The sequence below is a fragment of the Bipolaris victoriae genome (assembly GCF_000527765.1).
Source record: "Bipolaris victoriae FI3 unplaced genomic scaffold scaffold_22, whole genome shotgun sequence".
Classification (NCBI taxonomy): domain Eukaryota; kingdom Fungi; phylum Ascomycota; class Dothideomycetes; order Pleosporales; family Pleosporaceae; genus Bipolaris; species Bipolaris victoriae.
In genome coordinates this window covers 162501-186304 of record NW_014575370.1, presented here as the reverse complement: position 1 = coordinate 186304, position 23804 = coordinate 162501, and the positions used below count along the sequence as shown (strand labels likewise).

At 52.7% G+C, this 23804-nt stretch overlaps 6 protein-coding genes across 6 annotated transcripts; 1 reads left to right on the top strand and 5 right to left on the bottom strand.

Moving 5' to 3' along the window:
- Positions 1-3320: 3320 nt before the first annotated feature.
- On the bottom strand, positions 3321-5242 carry COCVIDRAFT_14051 (hypothetical protein; the record flags this gene model as incomplete). The annotated part of the gene is made up of 5 exons (XM_014703402.1): positions 3321-4316; positions 4368-4404; positions 4459-4686; positions 4746-5051; positions 5133-5242. 5 exons carry the CDS (start codon positions 5240-5242, stop codon positions 3321-3323), a joined length of 1677 nt encoding a protein of 558 aa, XP_014558888.1.
- A 1223-nt stretch (positions 5243-6465) lies between these two features.
- COCVIDRAFT_14050 (hypothetical protein) lies at positions 6466-7307 on the bottom strand (the record flags this gene model as incomplete). Its single annotated transcript, XM_014703401.1, has 2 exons — positions 6466-7074; positions 7224-7307. The coding sequence occupies 2 exons, from the start codon at positions 7305-7307 to the stop codon at positions 6466-6468; spliced, it is 693 nt and encodes a 230-aa protein (XP_014558887.1).
- Positions 7308-12010: 4703 nt separating this feature from the next.
- COCVIDRAFT_93065 (hypothetical protein) lies at positions 12011-14955 on the bottom strand (the record flags this gene model as incomplete). Its single annotated transcript, XM_014703480.1, has 3 exons — positions 12011-12112; positions 12171-14795; positions 14854-14955. 3 exons carry the CDS (start codon positions 14953-14955, stop codon positions 12011-12013), a joined length of 2829 nt encoding a protein of 942 aa, XP_014558966.1.
- Positions 14956-18226: 3271 nt separating this feature from the next.
- On the top strand, positions 18227-19932 carry COCVIDRAFT_93074 (hypothetical protein; the record flags this gene model as incomplete). Its single annotated transcript, XM_014703479.1, has 3 exons — positions 18227-18626; positions 18694-18999; positions 19052-19932. The coding sequence occupies 3 exons, from the start codon at positions 18227-18229 to the stop codon at positions 19930-19932; spliced, it is 1587 nt and encodes a 528-aa protein (XP_014558965.1).
- Positions 19933-20638: 706 nt separating this feature from the next.
- COCVIDRAFT_24660 (hypothetical protein) lies at positions 20639-21087 on the bottom strand (the record flags this gene model as incomplete). The annotated part of the gene is made up of 3 exons (XM_014703420.1): positions 20639-20709; positions 20757-20822; positions 20874-21087. 3 exons carry the CDS (start codon positions 21085-21087, stop codon positions 20639-20641), a joined length of 351 nt encoding a protein of 116 aa, XP_014558906.1.
- Positions 21088-21531: 444 nt separating this feature from the next.
- On the bottom strand, positions 21532-23216 carry COCVIDRAFT_35763 (hypothetical protein; the record flags this gene model as incomplete). The annotated part of the gene is made up of 3 exons (XM_014703478.1): positions 21532-21691; positions 21746-22940; positions 23003-23216. 3 exons carry the CDS (start codon positions 23214-23216, stop codon positions 21532-21534), a joined length of 1569 nt encoding a protein of 522 aa, XP_014558964.1.
- Positions 23217-23804: the final 588 nt, after the last annotated feature.

The following is a 23804-nucleotide window of genomic DNA, read 5'->3' as shown; positions in this document are numbered from 1 at the left end:
GGTTATGTTTCGGGGAACCGGTGTGATGGTGTGAGCGCATATTTCTTCAGAAGTTTGATGAGCCTGGCAGGGCAGCTCCAGAACGTGCGATGGTGGGTGCGTGCGTGCGTGCGGGCGGAAGGGGAGAAAGAAATGTTCCGGGGGGGGGGGGGAAACTTGGGACTCGGGCGGTGGCACCCAGAGACGAGCGAGCCGTTGCGCCACACGAACTCTCAGTCAGTGGTAGGGCAGTTAGTGAATCAACTGACTGTGCTTGCCTTAGACGCAAGCGTCTTGAGGCAAAGGTTATATGGGCATATCATATTGTCAGATTGCTTCTTCCGCCCTTCGAAGCCGAGTATTACTGTTTTCGGGGAGAGCTGATGCGAAAACCCGAAGTGCCGCACGGCGGCCTCTGGCAAAGGGAGTGGAAGCGTGTTGCTGCCCCAGAAATAGAAAATTATCAATCACCTGAAGAGTGCTAGTGTTCGAAAAAGATAGTTTACGCACGTAAGCAAAGCACATCACGATGCACGCTCGGCCGAGTAAAGATGTACAGATCGCTGAGTAGCGGTCAATGAGTAGGCGGTCCCCTGCACGTGAGCTGGAAGGATAGGGTACCGAGTCATTCACAACTCTACTTTTACAACGCATTCGCGATTCTTACTCTCTGCTGGGTGTTCATCTGAGCACCGATAGTAACATAGATGTGAAGAATGGATACTAAAAAAGAGAGGGCAAGGTGACGGAATGATGCGTCCGACACTAAGTAACTCTTACGCAGACGGCGCACTAATGGGCCACAACTGCAGTGCGGAATTAAGCCTCGACACCCATGCAGCCTTCTTGAGGCTCCAATGAGGGGCCGCGGGATGTAGCGACAACGGTGGAACTCTCAACATGCTCGCTGATGGGTCTGTTGTGGCAAACAAGCAATTTTAGAGACTCGGATGGAGAAGACGGTGCCTAAACCAGCAACGGAGCGGAAGGCCTGAGGCTCAACGGCAGACATATCTTGTGGGTCTGACAAATGTCCCGTCTGTGATTGCACGAAAACGGCTGGGAGGCTGGCATTTTGGACCCTGGTTGTCCAAAAATGAGGACACCAAAAGGTGATCAGGGGCGAATTGGGTATCTGCAGGGCTTGTCATGTTAGCACAGGTGTAGTACTACACTACACAGTACTTGGTGAAGAGCGTCCGAAACCTTGCAGGTCAGCGCGCAAATGTGCTTTGGGCAGCTACGGAATGTACCACACAGAATCTTCTCTCTTTCCGTCTTTCTCTTTTTTGCTTCCGAAGAGACGCAAGAATCCCGGGGATCCGAGGCAATGGGTCGACTTGGTTTAGGGTTGGGCATGGTGTGTGAGCTAAGCACTTGGTGCCGAATGGCTAGCCATGTGGGCGCCATGTGGGTAAAAAGCTGTTGGGGTAAGTACATGTACAGGCAAAGTACATGATGTGACGCAGTTCAAACTCCGAGGCACATGGACGACGCAGTGAGTGTATGGTGGTTGCAGTTACGACGGCAGGGCCGAACAGGAGGATTCTCGCGTATCGCGTTGGAAGGTTGGTTGGGCGGGGGCTAGGGGGGATGCAAAAGGATTTGCTAAGCGTGGGTTTCAAGCATTGACGCACGCATGTGTGCAGGAGGGAAAAGCTACGCGACAAAAAGATCGTCACGGTGGAGGGCAGCGACAACGTCGAGACTCGGCTGGAGGCATGTGGCGGTGCTAGGAGTGTGTGGCAGTTTGGTAGTTAGTGTGCCACTGACTCTTTCGCAATGAGGCCCCGAAGCGTACAGGCGAGGTGGGGAGGGAGGAGGACCAGTCAGTCGACGCGTGGCGGTGCGCGCGCGAACAGGCTGGGGTTCCACTACCCGCCCAAACCGAACCGGCCGACTGGAATGACATCACGCGCGATCCCGGTCTTGCTGTAGGTCATACGCTAGCGCGCGATTGCCTTTGTGCATCGTACGACGCCCGCCTCTGGACCTGAACATGTATCCAAGGACACATGGCTGTATACGCGCCATGGCGACAAGTACCAGTAGGGCTACCAGGCTAGGCAATGCCTCGACGCCAAACCTTGGCGCCGGGGGGAAACAGCTGTTGTAATGCATCATCCATGGTCCTGTTTTGCTGTCCCCAGGCTAGTACGTAAAGCCGGCGCGCTGGGTTAGGCGTAGCAAGGGTTCGTGTGCCGCTTACTGCCCATTGGCTCCAAAATGACTATATATGGCAAGTGGCCTGCCAATCTTCGACGCGAAAACGCAGGGCAAACCAGGACCGTCACAAGGGGAAAAAATGCCACTAGGGCTGAGCGACTAGCACCACACTGGACAACCTTAATTCTTATATCCATTCCCAACTGAGTATCCCGCAATCCGCTTGCCATCCCGTTGGCCAGTCTTGGGCTTTGCAACCACGCTGCTTGTCTTTGTAGTCTTTACCGACATATCTACTCACCGTGTGCAAACCATTCTCTTTCAGGGGACGTGTGGGTAGGTGCATCACGGCAAGGTATCTGGAAAGAGAGAGAAAAAAAGGACATTGCGCAATTGGCTGCTTGTAGCCGCCGCTCCACTTGCCATGATACACATTCTTCTTCATTACACATGTCTATTGTCTGAGATGATGTTGAGCTTGCGCTCAACTCCGCGTCCAAACAGCAATCGCCGCCGTCAATTGCTGCCCTGCTCCCTGCTGCTCCTGCTCGTCCCGCTCCTGCTGTCAGCCTCTGCCTCGCTGGGCATATTCCCGCATGCTCCATGTGCCTACTTTCCCACACGTACATAAGCGAACGCCGGACTACTAGTTGCGTTGACGTAACAGGATAGGGCGGCCTTGTCGCATGCCCGTGCAGAATATGCCGGCTCGCTAAACCTTTCCATCTTGCGCTCCCCCAGCTGTTGCGCCGAAGCCCCGCCGCCGCCAGACCCAAAGCCGACTACTGCAAAAAGCTCTCGACAGCTTGCAACTTGCAACTGAGTCCATGTCATCGGACCGTGTGGTCCCATGCATCACCTCCACCCCACCTCCCCTTCCATGGCCCCAGGCCAATCGATCGGAAATTGTCCTCGCCGTCCCATGCATCAGTGGAGATGACGACAACGGGCCGGGCGGATGTCGCGTTTCATCTTGTCGGTGCGATTTCTCGAATCTGGGAAATAACGGTGCTCAGGCCTGACTGTATTGGTTTGGTGCATACCCCGCAGTTGGTGTCTGCTCCTGCCGGCCTGCTGCATTGGGCGAAGGAATGTGATAATGCACCTGGGAAGCCGTCGCTTGCAGTGGAGCAGTATTCATTTGGTTCCTGGGGGTTCGTTCAGCGTGCCTTCGTTCACGTCCAGATAGGTGTAGCCACGAACCCGCTGGGATAGCCCGATGGCATTCCGAATGAGATTGCATGCTCCTGCGGGGCTGAGTATGGCGGCAGCAGCGCTACCGGTGACCCGAGCGGAGACGCGTAGCTGTTTGACGACGCATAGCTGCTACCCGTCCCGTACGCATCCACGGCTGTCGTCGACGACCGAGGTACTTCGAGATATGGTGATGTGGGCGTCGAGGCCATGCCGGCCGGAAGAAACGTCAGGGGCGACGGTGCAAAAGCGGGGGAGAGGCTCTGGCTCTGACCGTAGCTGTACTGAGCAATTTGGTTCTCCAGATCCTGGTTGATCGACTCTAGCGGATAGCTCGATTGCTGCTGCATTGGCGGCATGGCCATGCTTTGTTGCCTTGCCCATTCGCGCCTCCCTTTGTATGCTGTTGCCATGTCCATGGGGAATCGTACCAGGTACGACATGGTCTGTACATGCGAATCGTATCGTGGGTCTTGGAATGCCTGAACAAGCTGAGTGATTTCTTCCAGTGGACGAACAGACAGGTCTGCAACAAAGACAGAGGCAACGTCGGGGAACATTGGCTCCAAGGCCAATGCGGTAGCGTAGAAGTGCGCTAGAATGACCAGTACGATGATGTCTCCGCGTTTTGCAGCCAAAAGTGAAATGGGGACCCAGAATAGCCACTTGCGTAGGGCATACAACTGATTGAACTGTTCTTCTGGGCTCTGTGCTTGACCCGACGATCTCAGGCGGTCAAGGTAACCTTTCAGCTGCTCGACCCATTTGGACTCCTGTTCGTTGTGAACCAAGTAGGGTTGTAGGCGTTGTAGAGAGGCGTGGATATCGACAAGAGTGTTGATGTGCTCCCTGTGTGCTTCTGGCGATATTGGTGTACTGATTGGGTTCATGAAATGTCGGTCAGGCATAGGGGTGTGCTCTGCGATGTAGTCTGCAAAAAGAGATTCGTGCCTCCAGGGCTGCATGGACTGTATTACCTGATTTTACTGTTAGCTTGTGCATCTACAGGCCCGCAGGGTTCAACCTACTGTTTTTGTACCGGTGACCAGAGAAGCCCAGCCTCGCCTATGTGGCTTTTGTTAGTTTTGAATCAGCAGCTTGGTCGGGGAGTATCCTCACCAGTCTGTCGCCTGCCAGGCGAGTAGAAGAGAAGATGCAAGTACTGCGTCTGAGTTGTGTTTAGTAAAATTGGTGATGCCGTCGTGCAGGCCCTTGAGGGCAAGGCTTGCGTGGTGGAAAGCAAGGTTGCGTGTTTCAGCCGACTGAGAGATCCAGGCAAGATGCGAGGCAGAAAAAGCGAGAATGCTATGCATAACGAATGGATGGGACGCGGCAATGCTCAAGAATCTAGACAAGTTAGTCGTGTTTTGACAGATTGGCAAAGGCGAGGGCAGTCAATTGCGTACTTGGGCATCATGTCTGTCCAGAGAGTCGATTTCGAGGTCCTGTTCCTGAACATTTCGTTCGAAATCGAAGAGAGGTGGTGTATGAGACGGAGATCAACCGTCGTCAAGGTACGCCATTGTGGCTGAGGGTAGACTCGAAGCTCTGGGAAGGGGAATTCTCCCGTCTGTCTCCAGAGTTCGATAGTAGCCTCAATCTCGGGTGTCCAGAGCAGGTTAGGCTGTTGAGGAGACTGTGGAGATTCCGGCATCATGGCAGTGGGACTGTCCATGTAGTCGCAGCGGACTTGGTGCTTCGTGCAGTTGCGACTAGAGTGGTTTGTTAGTCTGTGAATGGGGCATTGGAGAAAAAACAGAGGAGAAGAAAAAAAAAAGGCCTGTGTGGGTTACCATTGGGGAAATGTCTCGTCACAGCGAATATGCCTCCGCTTGCAGGTTTTGCAACCCTTTCGGGATTTGGTGTGACTGCGCCTTGAAGGGCCACCACCAGGTCCAGCCATTTTGTTAGTGTTGGTGGAAGTCGACAGAGTGGTTTTTTTAGCGAGTGGGAGGAGGAATCGAGAGAAGATGGAGTGGGACTGCGCAGTTTAGGTTTGCAGAGGTCCAGTGTAGGTGGGATTAGGATGTGGACAAGTCGGTTGGAGATGGCTTGGGGAGTTGTGGTAGTGGTGGTGTGTGTGAGGGGGAGCAAGTGTGTCCCAGGTGTAGTAGATGTGGCGCAGAGTTGACAAAGCGAGGGTAATGGGGTCGAAACCGGTGAATAAATTGGACAGGGTGTTTTTGGGCAGGGTAACTGTGATGGGCTTGTGGTGATATATAGTGCAGAGTGCAGAGTGCAGATAGGATGGATAAGCTTAGATAGCTTTAGGGCTGGCCCAGATATTGACGCAAAAGCCAGCGATGCCTTCGGCGGACAGGCAACGAGGGTACGACAGGACGAGGTGACAGCGGATGGGGTTAAGCTCGTCTGCACGCTGCCCCCTGCACCGCGACCATGCAGGATCAGGGCAAGGCTACGAGACTAGAGGGTCGCCAGGCTGGAGGTGGTATGTGAGCAAAAGCGCAGGGTGACTTGTGCTCGGCAACCAACGACAACGGAGACGAAGAAACGGGGCCAAGGAGGATTAGCAGAGACATGGCGGCCACGCAAATAGCAGTGACGCCACGGGCGGCGGAGGGGAGGGGGGTGGGAGGGATTTGGGTAGCAGCCGACCAGAGGGGAGGGAGGCTAGCAGGGACTACAGCGAAGCTTGCGGGAGCTACAGTTGATGGATTGATGCACACAGTATGGGACCGGCTGGCTCATGCTCGTATGACATGGCCCCGGTGTAACTCCCGTGGGGATTAAGCTTCTGTTTCCAGTGGCCATGGACCCCTCGCCTGTAGCCAGCAGCGAGAGGTTCCGGCATGGCTACATGGACTATGTACGTACATACATGACAGGCGCCATGGCTTGGCTTGAGCCGAGGGCAGCCAGCCCTGGGGCGGGACAGATGGGAGAGGGCGGATGCAAGCGTGGACGGATATGTACAACTACGTATGTATGTAGCTACGGATGGGTGAAATAGTGGGGAGGGGGTGGGTGTGGGTGTGGGAGTGTGAGTGAGGCAGTGGGTGAGTGACTTGGTTAGTGAGTGTGAGAATCAGGAATGGATTGATTTGGACCCCTGCGCGGCGAAACTTGAGGCGAGGGACAGGAGCATGTAACAGGTGTGGTCTGGCTCTAGGTCTGGTTGTCAGCTGGGGTTGCAGCAAGAGGTGGCTCTGGTGTGGTGCTCGAAGCGGGCGTCGGTCCCCCTGGCAGGGCCGTGAGCACGGTGGGAGTGGCAGAGACAGAGGAGCAGGAGAGGAGCGTTTGGGCAAAGCGGCCGTGGTGCCGATGCCGGTGCCGATGAAGGAGCAAGCAGGCAGGCAGGCAGGCCGGGCGCGGTTGGAGGCATTTGGTGCGGTTGCTGGTGCGGACGTTGGTGCGGACGCTGGGTGCTGGTTGCTGGTGGGCGTCGTCTAGTGCAGTGGGCAGTGGGCGGTGGGCGGTGGGCGGTGGAGGGTGGCAGGAGTGGGTGCATGAGCCGCTTGCAGCGGGGGTGCTCAGCGCGCAAGAGGCGTGAAAAACGGCCATTGAGGAGCGCCGAGCTGTGGCAGGCCAACACTGTGGCGGGCCGTGCGTGGAGAAGGATCGACCAGTAGCCAGGCGGATAGCGTGCTGGGCCAAGCTGCAACGGGTAGCTACAAGCCGCGTGCCCTGCCTGCCCTGTCCTGCCCGTCGTGCCTGCCCTGTCCTGCCCGTCGTGCTTGCCCTGTCTGCCCTTGCTGCCTGTCGTGCCTGCCCTGCCTGTGTTGTCGACGCCAGTAAGTACGCGAGTGCCAGTGCTAGAGCCAGTGCCAATGCCAATGCCAGTGCCAGGGCGCAACCAGACCCAGTCCAAGTGTCAATCGGCCCCGGGTCAGCCTCGGGGCCCGCGTTGCTAAATTTTCCTGCACCATGCTCGAGGGCTGATGCTCATGCTCATCATCATCATCATCACCATCGCCGCGATAGTCATGATGCCGCTGCCTGCGCGCCATGCTGGCTGGCTGGCTGGCTGGCTGGCTGGCTGCTTGCATCCCGCCTCCTGCCTCCTATCCAGGGCCTGTCGGGACGTGGGTCACCATCCTCTGCACTGCGCAACACAGCTCCCAATGCCAGCTCCAGCGCCAGCTCCCGCTCCTCCAGCTCAAAACACCGCACTGCACAGCCTTCTGCTGATGCCAATGGCAGCCGTTGCTACAACTCTGCGCGCCCACGCCAGGGCCCATCCAATATCTCGAGGTCAAAAATAGCCCTCGGTGCGTCACCTGCCATCACGCGAGTGCTGATGACGGCACACTGCACTTTGCCTGCACTCTGCACCATCTGCCCAAACGCACAAAGGGTCTGTCGGCCACTCAGCCTGTCCACGGCCGCCGCGCTGGCCTCACTTTTTTTATCGATACTACGCTGCGCGCGCGCACACACTCGTCGCACCCTCGCCGCTATATTTGCGTCGCGCGGCGCCGAGTCGTGCCAGACCATCCGAGTAGCGGCTCTATTCTAGTGGCTCGACCAGGCACAGGTCTCACGTCCCTCTGGTCGCCGCCACAGCTAGCCCAGATGAGTCAGCGAGCCTCGCTGCCCTGCCACTCTGCCACTTAGGCGAGCCCGCCCGCCGTGGCGCCTGACCACATGTGTACTCTCCATCCCACTGTCCCATGTTGTCCCAACGGCCGCCGCCAATCCAAGCCCTTTCCCCTCCCCTCCCAGACCATGCCCTCGCCGAACATGCTGATGAGCTTGCGCCCACGCCCGTTGCACCCTCCGCCTGCACTAACCGCTGTTCATCCACGCCTCTGACTCTCTCCTTCCCCTTCCCCTTCCCCTCCCCTCGCGCTCTCCTGCCTTCCTGGTGAAACGAGAACGGCCATCGCGAGATACGAGCCCAAATCTACCTCACTAGCACTGTAGCGCCCGTCGACTACTACCCTTTTGCCCGCCCACTACTACCTAGCCCGTTTTGCGCGCTCGGGCAGAGCCTCCACGAAGCCACTCCCAGCCCATCACTCGGTAGAGGTAGTACGTACCTACACGGCCTCCGGCTACTTTGCTAAAAGCCACAATTGCCCTAGCATCCCAATCTGGTTAGCCACCGGCCATAAAGGCTATTCTTAGCTTTAACCTCTCTTTACCCTAACAACTTTGCAGCCAGCAATGCACCTCGGCTCATCCATGTCCTCTCTGGGGTTTCTGCACCTAGCCTATTTTCCCCTTGACTATTCTCTTCCTCTCCATTGTCTGCTCGACATCGCGGCCCCTAGCCCTCCCGGCCACCGCAACAGGTAATTGACAAATTCTATACATGAACATGGTACACAATGACGTCTCCAATACCCATGGTCTCGTGCAACCACATGGCTCCGTAACACCCAATCGAGACACTACTAGCCACACTCGTCCCAGGCCCGCCAATGACCCGGTGAACCCGAACCCGCATTTGTCTCCATTCTTCCAGCTGTCTGCAAGCCACATGCTACTTGCACCACCTTGCAAACAATCCCTCTCCACCCGTCGGCACATGGCTATTAAAAGCCTTTTTTTCCAGTCATGCCATTGGCGCGGGACCAAACGTTACCCACGGGTGTGGTTGGCGACACAAGAACCACATGTCCTCTTTGCCGTCACTAGCCAATGGCGTCCACATGTCTGCTCCGAGTACTCGGCTCTCTGCCCGAATATACACACCTGCTTGCATCTGCTGCATCCACTTACATCATGCGAGCCATTGTCTCATTCAGACCTTCCATCTGCTGATATTGCCAATATATCGTTACACAGATATCCAGCTCCCATGCGGCATGCCCGAGAGGAAAAATTATTACACTCAGCCCCGCCTCTGTCCCAAAACAGGAGACACACGGAGAAACAGAGATAAAAAAAAAGATACTCTCACTTGCATTTTTCGTGCATAACATCTGTACTGTACTCTAGTCCTCGGTTCCGCGGCCCAAAAAGCTCCCAAGTAAAGCGTCTCGTACCATGAAACATTCGGACCGGCCATCGAGTCGTTTCTAGAAATTGTCGTCGACGGACTCCTCTCAATACTCCTAGTGCCAAAGTCCCTTTCCCCCCACAAGATCGCCCACTAGTCTGGGCCCTGAGTCGCGTCCAGACTAGTTTGACGATAAAAAGATTTTCCCATTCAATGCCAACATGCTAATCGTTTGCAATCCCGATGGGGTACTAATACGTGTCTTTGCTCCGAAACCTTTTTCTATTATTACCGACCCGTCGGTGGTTTTTCATGCTGCTAAGAAAGAGGGGTAGTATCCAGCTTTTTCTGCCGACTAGTATCACCCTATAGTACCCAACAGGTTTAACCCTTTCCTGATTACTTATTGTGTACTTGGATGCAGCACAAAGCGGTGTACTCGAGTACTATCAATGCATAATCCATGTGGAAAGGGGGGGTTTTGTCGGATAATATGTCCGCTTCAGTATCAAACTTTACACTAGGCGTTTCTGGTCCTAGGTGCAAATGCAGTCTCGTTTAGTAGGTGTGTCTCCCTCTATCTGCCTGTGCAGTAAGTATACAGTGATTTTTAGACTAAATGATGTTGAGCTTGGTCGAAATGATCACCTCCAACTCTTCACATCATACGTACATTTCCACGTCACACAAGTGAAGAAATCGGAGATAACAAAAAAGGGGGAAAAGCAACCAAGAACCAAAAAAAAACAGGGAAGATACCAAGAACCATTTGCCGATAGCCCGAGACCGATTTCAGAGACCGACCTCCGACTACAATAGAGAATACGAATAGCACAATAGCCTATAGCAGTCCTTCTGCCCCTACTCCGAACAATTGGGCTGAAAAAAAATAGCGAGAAAGAGAGAAGCTAGCCACGACTCTTCGCCTAACCATGGCAGCTGCGAATTCCAGAGAATACGAGCCATTCAGCCAACTGCTACAAGATACGTAGCCACACCAGCAAGCCACTGCGTGCATAAAAATGATGTCATACTGCCTCTGGGCCGCTGTTCTACATAGAAGTGGGCCCTCACCCCCCTCTTGTCCCTTTGACACTTACCCACACCCTACTAGTACTGAACTACCGTGTGATAGCGCACACCCACACCCATTCAAACTCGCTCATGTGTCTGTTAGTACAGATGTACATAGACAACATGCATATCAACATGTACTTGGCATAGGCCTGTAGTGATGCCGTTATAGCAAGGTACCCCAGACTAATTCACTAGATCCCGGCCGCGAACCCAAGCTTGCCCATATAAATCACTGAAAAAGGGTTAGCGGGGGGAACTGGGCTGGATGTTTTGGGGGGGGAGGGGGGGTGTCAAGAGGGAACTAGATGCCGCTAGTCGGATGATCTGGATTGTCCAAGCTAAGGATGAGCACATTAATGTTCAATTATCCGAACGAGAGAAAAAAAATAGGGTGAAACCTGTAAATTAGCACTTCATGTCTCTCTTAGTAAGTATCCTGGTTACAGGAGGGACGGGACGAGAAGAAGAAACGGATAAAATGACCGTATTTATCTCCATCGAGTCAGTCCCGTGCGTGGCAGAAGATCATGACTCCAGATTAACATTTCGTATACTGGAGACTTGGTGGGTTTGGGAGACACTGGGAAACAAAAAAAAACAAAAAAATACCCGATAACCGAGATCATGGGGACCATGTTACGAGGGTCTAGACAACAAGAAGAGGGGAGAAGTGAGAGTGGAGAGGAGAGAAGTGGAGAAGAGAAGAAACAAAGAAAAAAAACAAGAGGTCGAGATAACCGACCGGCCCATCTAGCTCAAAACTATAAATTGACAAATACACCTAGAACCATTAGAATCCCCCAGAAGATGGGAGAAAACAAGAACAAAACAAACACTAATGCCTCAAACACGGTTTGTATCCGGTGAAGGGGAAACTTTTTTGTAAAACATGAACTAATGTCAAAAACTTTTCATCTTTCATTCTCTCTCTCTCTCTCTTGTGTCTATCACACACACTGTTTCATCACACTAAACAATAGACTTTCTGTAGAGACCCTCCTTCACACACTTACACACTCCCCTCTCTCTCACACACACAGACACCCCCTTGGTCCCCCCCCCCTCTGTACAGACCTTTCTCTCTCTGACACAGTCCCCCCCCTTTCACAAACCTATGCATAGATTCCTCTTTCACACACCCTCACTCAGACTCTCACTTTGGAAAAGAAAAGCAGAAGAAGAAGAGAAGAAGAAACTAAGCTAAGCTATCTACTTGTACTATGTATAAAACTACTCCCTATACCCAGCATACTACACTCACATAAATGAGAAAAAAAAAGAACGCCCGAGAAAATGTTACCTCATAGCACCTCGTCAAACTCAGTATGGAAGAGAATCCAACCAAGCAGCAGCAAAGGGGAAAGAAAAGAGGTCGCTTGCTGGAATAAAAGGAAAAAACAAACAAACGAAACAAATGTCTATATATGATGCCGTGAGAACCATTGCCCTCCGCTCCCATAATCCTTCTGCCGTTAAATGCTTTCATTGACTTCGTTTCGTTCTTCTCCTTCTTCAGTCGGGAGTGACATCCCCCCTCCCACCTCACAGACGTTCCAGTCTCACCTTCACATTTTTTTCTTCTTCCTGATGTTTCATCTTCTCCATAACACCATACTGCACACATGCCTATATTCAACGCCCGCTATACCACATGAAATAAATGCTCTAAGGGGGAAAAGACAGAGACACCTAGACGCTGTACAGCTCCCGGAACCGTGCTTGTTGCTCTGCGGGAAGACCGCCCAGAAAGGCGTCAAAGTCCGAAATCATGCCCTTGTACTGCTGGACAACCTGGTTACGAGCATTAGTAAATTGTAGATATGACTAACAGTAATCTTCTTTCTCTTACCTTTTGGAACGTCTCCAGCACTTGTCTGCCTGCGGGGCCTCGGACCACATTGCTGTCGGCCATTGACATGTCACTGAAGAATTCAAGCAGAGATTGCTCCATCGCGCCAGGATTCGCCAGCACAATCAACATGAAACCAGTCAGAGCGTGGCACTTCTCGTCTGTCCATTGGACATTCTTGATGGCACGGATGAAAGCCGGAGCAATCTGCGCAAGATGGACCGCTAGTGAAGGGGCACATCCAAGACCTAAGCGGCCCAGAGCAATGGCCGCATTCTCATTCAGTGACTCGGGAACCCTCTGGTCAAACAAGATGGTACCAAGTTTTTGCAGCAGTTTCTCGACATAGGGTTGCATGCCTTCCTTGTGGCACATGGCAATCTCGCCAACAGACCAGCACGCGTTGTTGATCACCGAATAACCCGTCTCTAGGCCATCAGTCGTTACTTGGGCAAAGTCAAGCTGCGGGATTAGGATGTTTAGGATGTCGGGCAAGCAAGGCCGGAGTTGCTGGAAGACATATATGGCACAATCTCCGAGAAGAGCATAGGCCGACTGTCGCACATCATTATTAGGGTCTCTCATGCAGACAGCCAATAGTTGAAAGAACGTCGGCGCCTGTGTGACTAGTGCTGCGCTGTCCTGAAGGTTCAGGGCTTGAATGATAGCGCTGAGCAAGTCCAGACTGGTCACTAAGAAATCCTTGTCCGGGGGTTCATAACCATTGATCTCAGATGCCATGACTCCTTCTTCAAGATTGCGGTGAATAATCTTGATACACCTGGCGAATATACCAGTTGCATATGGGGCAAACTTTGGCCCGAGGGCTGTGGCAACATATGAAAGGCATTCAAGCAATGGGAACATTTCCCGCGAGTGGTCCGATACCTTGTTCCAGCGTTGAATGAGAGCGGGCATGAGTATTTGAACAAGCTCGTCGTTGGACAGCTCAGGTCCAACATGTTCAGCCAATGTCTGGACACAGTCATAGAGAATGAACATGTTCCTGTCCTTGTACATGGAAAAGCACTGAACAAACTGTCGGACAATGACAGTGCAGTATGGTGCAAGCTCGGAATTTGCCTTTTCTTCCAAATTGGCAAAGGCAGACGCCGCGGCTTCCTGCACACGCTTGTTCCTGTCAAGCATCTTCATCAAGATGCCCTCCATGACCGGCTCGAAGAACTGTTTCTTACCAGCCGTGTCGAGGTGAGAGGCCCAACCCGAGTAACGTCCAAGAGTCCAACATGTAATCTGACGAACAACAGGCTTAGGGTCCTCTAGCAGAGTGATGAGGAATGGAGTGAGCATAGGAAGATGCGGTTCAACCACCGACATGCAGCCATCTGCAATAGCACCGAGTGCAAGGACTGCCGATTCGCGGTGGGGCCACTCAGCATGATTAAGATTATCTGTGAGGTAAGGGAGAGTTGCTTGGAAAACAGCTTCATGGAACACTGATGCGAGGACATCAAGGGCCGCCGCAGAGCATTTTCGAAGGTTCCACTGCTCCTCTGGGTCTCCAAACTCATCGTCGTCGTCGTCGAAGTCGTCAATTTCACCATCACTCAGGTCATCATCGTTGTCCTCGGCAGAAGCTCCTTGTCCTCCATTGGCAGGAACGGTCTCGCCGTTTGCGTTGGTAGTGAGTCTTCCAGCCTTACTCGACGCAAAAGTAGGTTTGATGTCTTGTTCTCGATCCTCAACCTCATAGTCTTCCTCTTCACCCTCGAGACGCATAATGTCATCTTCACTGTATACCATACTCGCAAGCAGAACCGGTACTATCTTGGCCAAGTATGGGCCAAGGTGATCGCGCATCTTTTCGTCTTCACTAGCACATAGCCAGAACTCTGCTGCATCCAGGGCCAGGTCTGGATTGTTTGGTGTGCGTTGCTGCGTGATCATGAACTCGACAAGGCCGTCCATGTGTGGTATTATCTTTTGAGGGGCAATATCGGCGATGTGAACAAAGGTTCGGCATACGTGCTTGCGCACATCTTCACTCGAGTCGCCGGCCAATTGAAATAATTGTTGTAGCAGTGTATCGATGTGGGAAACAACAGCCGGTGGCTTTTCCGGGACGAACACGTTGATAGCAGCCAATGCATCAGCGCGCACTCGAGGCTGAGAGCTTGTAGTGATCTCGAGAAGCTTGGGAAATATAAAGTCGAGGGGCTTCTGTCCCTGGTATTCCTTATCGAGGGCTTTCCTGTTGTCCTCACAAATCTTTAACAACGCACCCATGGCGCCTTCTTGCGCCTGTGTCGAGACATTGCCGTCGGCGTTGCTAACCATGCTGATAAGCTCCGAAAGAATTTGTGGCCATGCCATGATGCCTCCCTGGCGCACAATTTCCGTAATGACGTTGCCTGCATATCCTCTTATTTGCGATGTGGGGTCCTGTAGACCGAGAAGAATGACGGATCGTATATAGTCTTTGGTCGAATCGGGCATGGTTTTATAAGCCGTCTTTACGTCGTTCTTGAGCATGACGGCTGCGGCAGCTCTTGCTTGGAAGTATTGCGCAGCATCCATGTTGACGCTGGACGGGGGCTGGTTATTGGAGAAAACGTAGGCTAGATATTTGTCGATATCAGGCGAAGTTTGCGCCGATTTGAGCATCTGTGTATTTGAGGTCAGCATTATGCAAACCTCCAGCACATGGGTAGAGGATACTGACTTCTCCAGCATTCTTTCGCGCATTTGCATCATTGGCACTGAGCGAATCGCTCAGGCACTGGACCAGCTGCCGTAGAGGATCGTCCTGCGGTTGCCACGCCATAGCGGAGGGTGGTGTGTTTGGTCGTGCAAGAAAAAGATGTGGGGTGTATCGACTAGCAACCCTAGATTAAGGGGGGTAGTGGTGAAGTAGGGCTGCACTGCGAGATAAGGTGAGGGAAAAAAAAGAGTAGGCCGTGTCGGCTTAAGCTTGGTCTGCTGGTACGCTTCATGGTTAGCTTTAGTGGGGAAGGCGGTTGAAGGATGAATGGAGGGGCAGTGCCAACATACAGGCCTTTGACGGAGAGAGAGCGTCTCACAAAACAAATTGCATTTTTTTTCCTTTGCAAAGGCGACGGGCGTTTCAGCAATCTGTCGTGATAATTTCGGTGTGCCGCGACAAGTTTGCTAGTGGTGATGCGCGGGGCGCAGCGGAAACGTGCTTGCGGGTCCTCAAAGTGTGCGACCAATCGAGTGCTTCGGTAGTTTAGAGAAAGGAGCAGCTGCAGAGCAACTTAGTCGACGACAGCATGCAAAAAAAGCCTCGGCAGACCTGGGGGTGAGGCGGGTGAGAGAGGCAGTTTGGGCGGTGGCTATAAGGGGAGGGGGAAGGCCAGTTCAAAGTTTTGTGAGCGCGCGTCTGCTGGGGGCGACCCGCCCATCTGCCACCTCCCAACTCTGGCTGGGTCACTTGCTTGGGGAGGGCGACGGCGAGACAACTACCACACCTGCACTGAACGTGTACCAGCTCCTGCATACATCGCCTGTCGCTCTAGAAAAAAGACTGCTGCCGTCACGCCTCTTCGCTGCCGCTACATTCACATGGCCCTGGTGGTGTCGCACGCCGGGCAGCGCCTTTGACAGCCCGCACGTTGCACGGCTCGATGCACGTTGCATCACTGTACTCGAGTGCAGATGTACATTTTGCTGCCGCGCCATACCGCTGTATCATCTGGCGGACCTTTTCCCAAACCCTACTGTATTGCAGGCGTTGCGGGTGTGGCATGTTGCGAGAAATCACATGTCTTGGCCTGGCCGTTGCCTCCCGCCCAGGCAGACTCGCTACAGAGCAGTCTTTGCCCACACTGATACTAGAGTACCGAAACAAGCATTCGCTAGCTGTCGCTCTTCCTCTACCAAATCGATAGCTTCACTCGAGAGACGACCCTCATGTTACACCGTACACCAATAACGCTCCCTCGGTTATTAGGTGCGGGCTTTAACCCACTACCTAACCTGAAGGAGCTCCACATGTCTTCAGCCACTCGTGTCGCGCCTCTCGTTGGCTTGTCTCCAATGTACTCGTATACTTTGATACAGACATAGGGACATGATATTTCACACACCAAATACTAGCTGCAGCCCGTGGCGGATGCTAGTCTTGCCCAACACTCAACTGGAACGTGTCTATGGTGTGCAGTCATGGATGAACTTCAAACTAGTTTGGCCGTAGTTCTTGCCTATACTTACTTGGGTTGGCATGCAGCAGTGCCATCGACTCGGCGGAAGTTTTGCCAGCTCTAGATTGCTGTCGGGTTTGTCCCCTATCCAGTCTCTAAGCACATGTGTGGCTGGGTTATCTCTCGGTCTAATTGCTCTCCTTTATCGCTGAGCAAGAGCCTCTCGGTAATCTACTATCAATCCTTAGGGTACCATTCCAACTATCGCCGACATAGTACTTTTAACCAGGAGCGATATTTAGCAACACTGTTCATTTCTTGCCATGACCCAATTTCCTACCTTTTCCTCTGTCGTTGTGAGCTGCACTCGCCTTGACATATTCGAATGTTCCGTCTATCAAACCAGCTGGCTCTGCGGAGAAGCATCATGATGCGACGAAGCCAATGTGAAGCACGTTCTCGTTGCTTGGAAGCATGAACAGACGGCGAGTAGTAGGACCAAGGCTGCACAGACCTGACTCAGTGTATGATCGGGTACCTGGGAAGCATCATCTGCAATATGTTTAGTCCCTGCGTGCATGCGCCTGGCAATCCACCGTTGCGCCTTGGTTCCACAGTAGATACATGGTAGAGTAGAGCATGCAAGAAGTTCTATGTTCCTGTAGTGCTAGATGACGACATGCTACTCCTTGTACGCATCGCATCATCTGAAGCAGGGGAAAAAATAAACGTGGTCGCGGTCGCAGGCGCACAGGCAATCTGACATCATCAAATATGATTGACGTCAACGGTGGGCAGGTCAAGCCTTGCGAGGCTGATGCACAGATTGCGATTCGATTGCGGGGTGGACATTGCGGGACGGGGGCATCGAGAAGATTCGCGGTGCAGATAAACAAAGCAGTTGCAGTAGAGGATTGTCGTGGGGGCTCCGTGGTTTTTGATGGTGAAGCGCCTTTGTAGGCGGCTCTGGACTGTCAATGTTTCACGATTGCATAACGTTTAGGCAGCGAGTGGTGGAATGGCTCCTTCACGAACCGTGTGCCGGCGGCGCCTACGGGCGACTACAGCTGCACGCCAATTTTAGCATTTGGCCTCATCTGAAACCATGGGGTCGATGTCAGATTGCTTTTGCCTCTCACCAAGCGAAACATGGCCCAAGACAGACGCCGATGCTATGGTGATTGACGAGTACAAATCACGTGACCCGGTGTGCATGGCGCATGGCTGCTCGATACCCAGGCTGGCAAAGGCAGCATGCAGAGATGCAAAGCATTGTGTTGTGGCCATGCAAGGCGCTGGTGTTGGGGGTGCAAGTCTGGTTCTGGCCGAGGCCTGGGCCTGGACGGCGGCGGCGGGCAGCCAACGGGCAATCATGGAGGGCAGAGCTAGGGGCGACGGCGTTGAGGAGAGTAAAGCAAGATGCAGACGGAGTTCTGATGCTGTTGCAGCAGAGTCGCCTAGAAGAGTCCAAGCGAAGGCGTGACGGCTAGATCGGCAGACTGGTGAGAGGCGCGGCCCTGCGTGTGTCGTGTGCAGGCAGTGGACGAGGTGGCAACGCAGCGTCAGGCACTTGACGTCTCACGCACATCTCACCACTCCTCCCTCTACTACTGCCGCCCGCCGGCGCCATCCCATCCCGCCTCTCGACGTCTTTTCCTTGGTCCTCTCTCCACACCGACGACACTTGCAACTGCTGCCACCCGCCCATCTCGCCTCCATCACCACACATCGTCGCCCCGCCGCGTCGCCAGCACTGCGCCTCTGTCTCTGCACGTCACCGAGCTGGTCCCGGCCCCCACTGCTTCATCCACTGCCAGCGCTGATAGCCCGACACCACCATCACCAGCGCCGCCGCGCTCTCCTTCACGGCCTGGATCGTGTCGCCCACCTTCCGCCGCCTCCCGCCCGTGATAGTCATCTCGCCAGCCCCTTGCAATGCTGCCCCAAGAGCCCCTCCACCCGGACGGGCCCACGTCGACGCTCTACACGTCGTACCACCCGGGCCACAATCTCCCACCCATGCAGCCAACACCCTTCGCACACCACCGCGTCCAACACAATGTCGTCGCGCACACAACAGCTTCCCACAACAGCCTCGGATCCACGGCAAAGGGAATCATGATCGGCATCTTTTCCGTCCTTGGCGCTGCGGGAATATGCCTCATCATCGCCGCCATTGTTTACTACTTCAGGTACACGCAAACAGGCCGCATCTTCCTCGACCGGATAACGCGGCCGGGCGAATATGATGACGAACAGCAATTTGCCAAAGAAGAGGCCGAGGCGCTCGAGTCTATGGACGATCTGCAGCGAACAGAGTACCTGAGAGCCAAAGGTATGTTTGATATACTGCGTCTTTGCTTGATTACTCAATGGCAATGGACGTGCACTGACTTTCATAGCTTTCGTTCAAGCAAACCCGCCCGAATCCGTTCAAACCGATATCTCTCTTTCGCAATTCCTGGCCATTCAAGAAAAGGGTGTATCCGCTTGGGAATTCGAGCCCGAACTCGAGATTGCAAACTGCTTTGTAGAAGGTCGTACTGAAATTGAGTTCTTCGATTCCGAATGCAGCGTTCAGAGCAACCTACCGATACCCAAGCAAAACGAAGTCTACTACTGGGAAGCCAAGGTTTACGAAAAGCCCGAGAGCACAAGCATAGCGATTGGTGTGACGACCAAGCCATATCCATTGTTTAGGCTCCCAGGTACGTCTGCCACTGCACTCCATCCTTTCATTTACATTCTAACTCCTCTTAGGTTACCATAAATCGTCAATATCATACATGTCCAATGGAAACCGCCGATACAACCAGCCATTCCAACCATCTGCATACGGTCCCGCTTACGTTCAAGGAGATGTCATTGGTGTTGGATACCGACCTCGAACCGGAACAGTCTTCTTCACGCGCAATGGTAAAAGGCTTGATGACGTTGCACACGGCCTCAAGACCCAGAACTTCTTCCCCACAGTCGGCGCAAATGGTCCATGCCACGTCCATGTCAACTTTGGCCAGATGGGCTTCGTGTTCATTGAAGCCAATGTTAAGAAGTGGGGTTTAGCACCACAAACCGGAAGCTTGGCCCCACCACCACCATATGGCAGCGAACAAGGATCCATACTGTTAGACTCTGGGCGGGAAGGTGTCAGAGAAGGAATGGCTGGTAGTTATATTCAAGCAGGCTACGCACATGCACGTTCTAGTAGCCAGCAAATGCGTCTTGGAAGACAGGTACCCACAAGCCCAGGCCCCCAGCGTAGTCCGACAGACATATCCCTCGCAGCACTCAGCCTCGTAGACTCGAATGATGATGATCCCGGCGAAGGCACCAGCGAGGATTATCGAAGGACAATCCCAGCCAACCAAGGCCTGACTCTTCTGCAACCTGGCGAGCTTCCCCCTGAATACACCAGCCCCGTCGGTTCTCCCAGCCTGCGAAACACGGCCAGCCATCAAAACGGTTATTGGGACGAACGAGCACCACTCCTACAGAACCAGCAACAACCGAGGGAAACTAGCCCACCTGTCCCCAGCTACGACGCTGCTATGGCCGATGCGCCAGAGATACGGCCTCCCACAATCAGAGTACGCAGCGCCACTGAAGCTGGCGTTCGACCCCGACCTCGACCACTTCGTTGATGGATGACTGTGAAGCATCAGCAATCTTTTTTCTTTTGTTATCTCGTACCGTGAAGATGCCTTGTCCGCACTCCTCCCTGTTACAACTATACCCTATCCTTCACTTTTCCTTTTTGTCAGGAGCAACAGTCAGCCAAGCGATGGATGCGCGGCGACGACGACGGCTGTATATTTGAGCTTCCAATGGATGCATACAGCGAAGCGAACCCAATCTGTTGAACCAACTGGTCTTTGGGGTTTGAAACCAAGGGCGTTGTGTCTATCTTCTTTGTCCCTGGATTTCGGCGTCTTTTGTATTCCCTTGTTCTTTTGTTTTTCGAGCGAGCATTGTTACATATCCCCCGGGGCTTTATGAAGGGGGAGTACACGGATGTGACACGCGGGTGGAAAGGCTGTGTCCCTGTTACTATTGGCGTTGTTGTACGGGACTAGACTGGACTTTTTTGTGTATTCGAGCTGTTTTTGGATTGTAGCCATCGGCCAGGTCACGCAGTTTTGGTTCCCGCTTGACTGGGTTTGCAGCTGTATATGACGATTTTACTATCGAAATTGCACGAATTTCCCTCTTGATATCTACATCTTCTATTCCTATTTGATTTCTACTTGTTACAACGACTGGATGAAGAACCATTCCAAAATCATGACAAGTACTGCTTTTCTTTGGCTACACGGTTCAACCCCCATAGTTGGGTTCTTAACGATAGATCTAAGCACACCCTTTGCACGCGACATCACTAATACCACCTGCTAAGATACAGGCAAGATCAGCGATAGGGTCTATATTAAAGTTAGCTTGAATACGTTAAGAGCGATGATGATCGTACTTAATCCGCCCTCGGATACAGCAGCAGTACAGGCAGTAAGTGTAGATGCTGCAGCGACGGTACAAGCTTAACGGTGTTAGTTATTATAAAAGGCTGTTAAGGCGTAAAGTAGCGTACCAAGTACGTCACAGCCATTGTCTTCCTTGAGTCGTAGTTTTGCCGTGGCAGAAGCACATTGATTAGCATTCGCTTTTGCTGGACACCTGTAGGCGAGGTGCTTGATCACGGTAGTGTGAGTTTGTCCTGCTGGTGCTGGACCGACGACAGTTGCGGCATTAATGGTGACAAGTAGGGCGCTGAAAGCAAGGAGGGTTGAGGTAGTGAACTGCATGGTGGTAAGGTTGATTGAAAGTTGTGCTTGGGTGTAGAAGTGTAGAGATAGAATGAGTTGATGAGGGTCAACATTTCTAGGGATAGGCACAGATTTATATATTTTATGAGATAAGAAGTAGTCTAGTTATTGAGCTTGTTTACTCTATATCGCATAGGAAACTATTTTTTTTTCATCTAAGATATAAGCACTATGATCTTTGTGGTGTTACTATCCAAGTAATCCTATAGTTAAAGGCACGTTTTTCAAGCTTTAACCCTTCCTACGTTTAATTGGTGTTGGTCTAGGAGAAAAAGGTGTATCTAGTGCTTACTAAACTTATAGAGGCTACGCTCTTAATAGCTTAGTGTTACGGGGCGAGCTGATATAGCAGCGGACCGGCCGTTTCCAGGTGTAAGAGGCTAGAAATCCCCGGGTGGGTGTATCAAAGCGCCACAACCCTGACTACAAAACATATCGAAAGTAGGGATTCTCCTTGTCAGTCAAGTCCATGAATGCCAGCTTGTCGCGCTCTGCTTCGTCGATAGGGATACTTTCTCTCTTTTTGTTTTCGCGTTGAAGGACAAGATAGAGCATTACAGCTGCAGCAATGGTGATGCAGTAACTACGTATCTCATCAGTTTCAAAAAGAGAAAGAGGCACCGAATAGTATACATACCAAATAATCAAGCCCTTCCACAGCTTTGGGTAATGCGCTGGCTTTTCTCGGCTGTCAATCAACTGCGGTCCGACAATATTCCCCACACAATACGCGACAAAGATGGCAGCTGCCATGGCGCTCTTTTTAGTCGCTCCAGCCACATTGGACATGCCAATAACAATGGTCTGGCTGACGACGGCGCCAAAAGTGCCAATGATGGAGTACCCTGCGACAGGGGTGGCGGCATGGTAGGTCCATTCTGCTTTCCAAATCATAGCGCAGCCAGCGATGACAGGGAGGCAGTTTACGACGAGTAAAATGAGGCGGATATTCGGGATCCGTGAACTAAGGTATCCGCACAGCAAGATAGTAATGAGGCATAAGCCGCCGAGGGGGAACTGCCAGAGAATCGATTCGAGTGTCGACCAGCCAAATGTACTAACAATGAGCGGACCAAACCCAGACACTGCGCCGTTAACCGTGTACGCCGAGGTCATGAGGAGAAATACGAGCCAAAGTTTAATATCCAGTGCTGCTTCCTTGAGCTGAGCAGGTTTGATCTTCTGGCAACGCACACCGGTCGCGCCTTTGCGGAGCCGCTCGACAGCTACAACACGCTCTGCAGGCGAGAGAAACCATGCCGAAGCACACGAGTTGGGGATAAAAAAGCACCAGATACCGAAGAGAAAAGTCAAACAGCCCGCTAAGAGATAGATGTACTGCCAGCGTTTCAAGTCGCCAGCGGTAATCTGTGCAAAGCCATAGTTGAGTGCACCCCCAATAATCGTAAAGAGGCCTGTAGAACTAAACCACCAGCTCTGTCGTATAGCCTGTTCCTGCTGCGTATAGTAGCTAGATATTATAGTCATGAAACCAGTGGGTATGATGCTCTCTACGAAACCGAGAAAGAAGCGCTGCGCATAGAGCCCCTTGTACGTGGTGACGGCTGCGGTTAGCATACAGACCAGGGCCCAGAGCATGACGACGCCACCTAGTATGCGGCCGAGGTTGAAGCGCTGTAGCGCAAAAGTCATGGGGTAGAGACCTGCTAGCATGCCAAAGTAGAAGAGGGATGTCGCCCATGACAGACGAGATGTGTTTATTGTCGGCGGCCTCGTGCTGGTGTCTGTGATGCTGAGTGAGAGGTCCTTTGTCATACCGAAGAGGACTGCGGAGCCTAAGATGGCTTTGTCGTAGTATACCAGCCCATATCCTAAGCTCTTTGGTTAATCAAACGATTCAGATGGCTCTTAGGTTACCGGCAGTGAGAAATACCGACTATCATGGCCGGTATCAAGAACCAGTCTACTTTTTTCAAAACTCTAGCCTCGATTGCTGGGTCGATTTCCTGCGCGTGTTCGCCTACAAGGCCAATTGCCAAATCTTTCTCCTGCGATACCGCCGTGTTTGCGCCTGACTCTGCGTCTTGGCCAGTTGCCGGAGGCCCGCCTGTGTGCTCCGCGGCTGCATTGTGAGTATGAGCCGTCATGCTCGAAGACGAATGTGGAAAACCAGGATGTACAATCAACCTTGAGAAGGGGGATGCAGGAGGATATGAAAAGGACAAGATGCAAATCAGCTTCGCAGATTTCTCATGTGTCACTCGATTATACACACGGCTTGAACATGCACGGGATGCCAACTCAAAGCTAGCGCCATATCAAGCATGCCAGACCTATCGCAAGCCATGTCGCAATCCGAGCAGCACAATCCAGAGTCTAGCACCCGCGTTCAAGCGAATGTGGAAAGCACGGCTATCCGTGCAGCCATGCCATTGGTTGCAATGGCTAAATATGCCGCGTGAAGTGGCTGGTGTCGAGGAAGCCTAGCAGAGAAAAGGATGGAACAAGCTAGTGCCGAACCGGGTATAGCCCACGCCGTGACATAATCATGAAGAAAAACCTTTCGGTGCGAAACTGCTCTGCCCCTTCTACCAATCAACCTTCTAGCTACAAAGGCAACCCTCACCACCCGCCGTGGGGTGTCTTTGCACACACACACACACACGCATCGCAACGCGCCTACTGTGTCTCAACACATCATTCATTAAATTCATGAATGCGAAAGACAAAAAAGG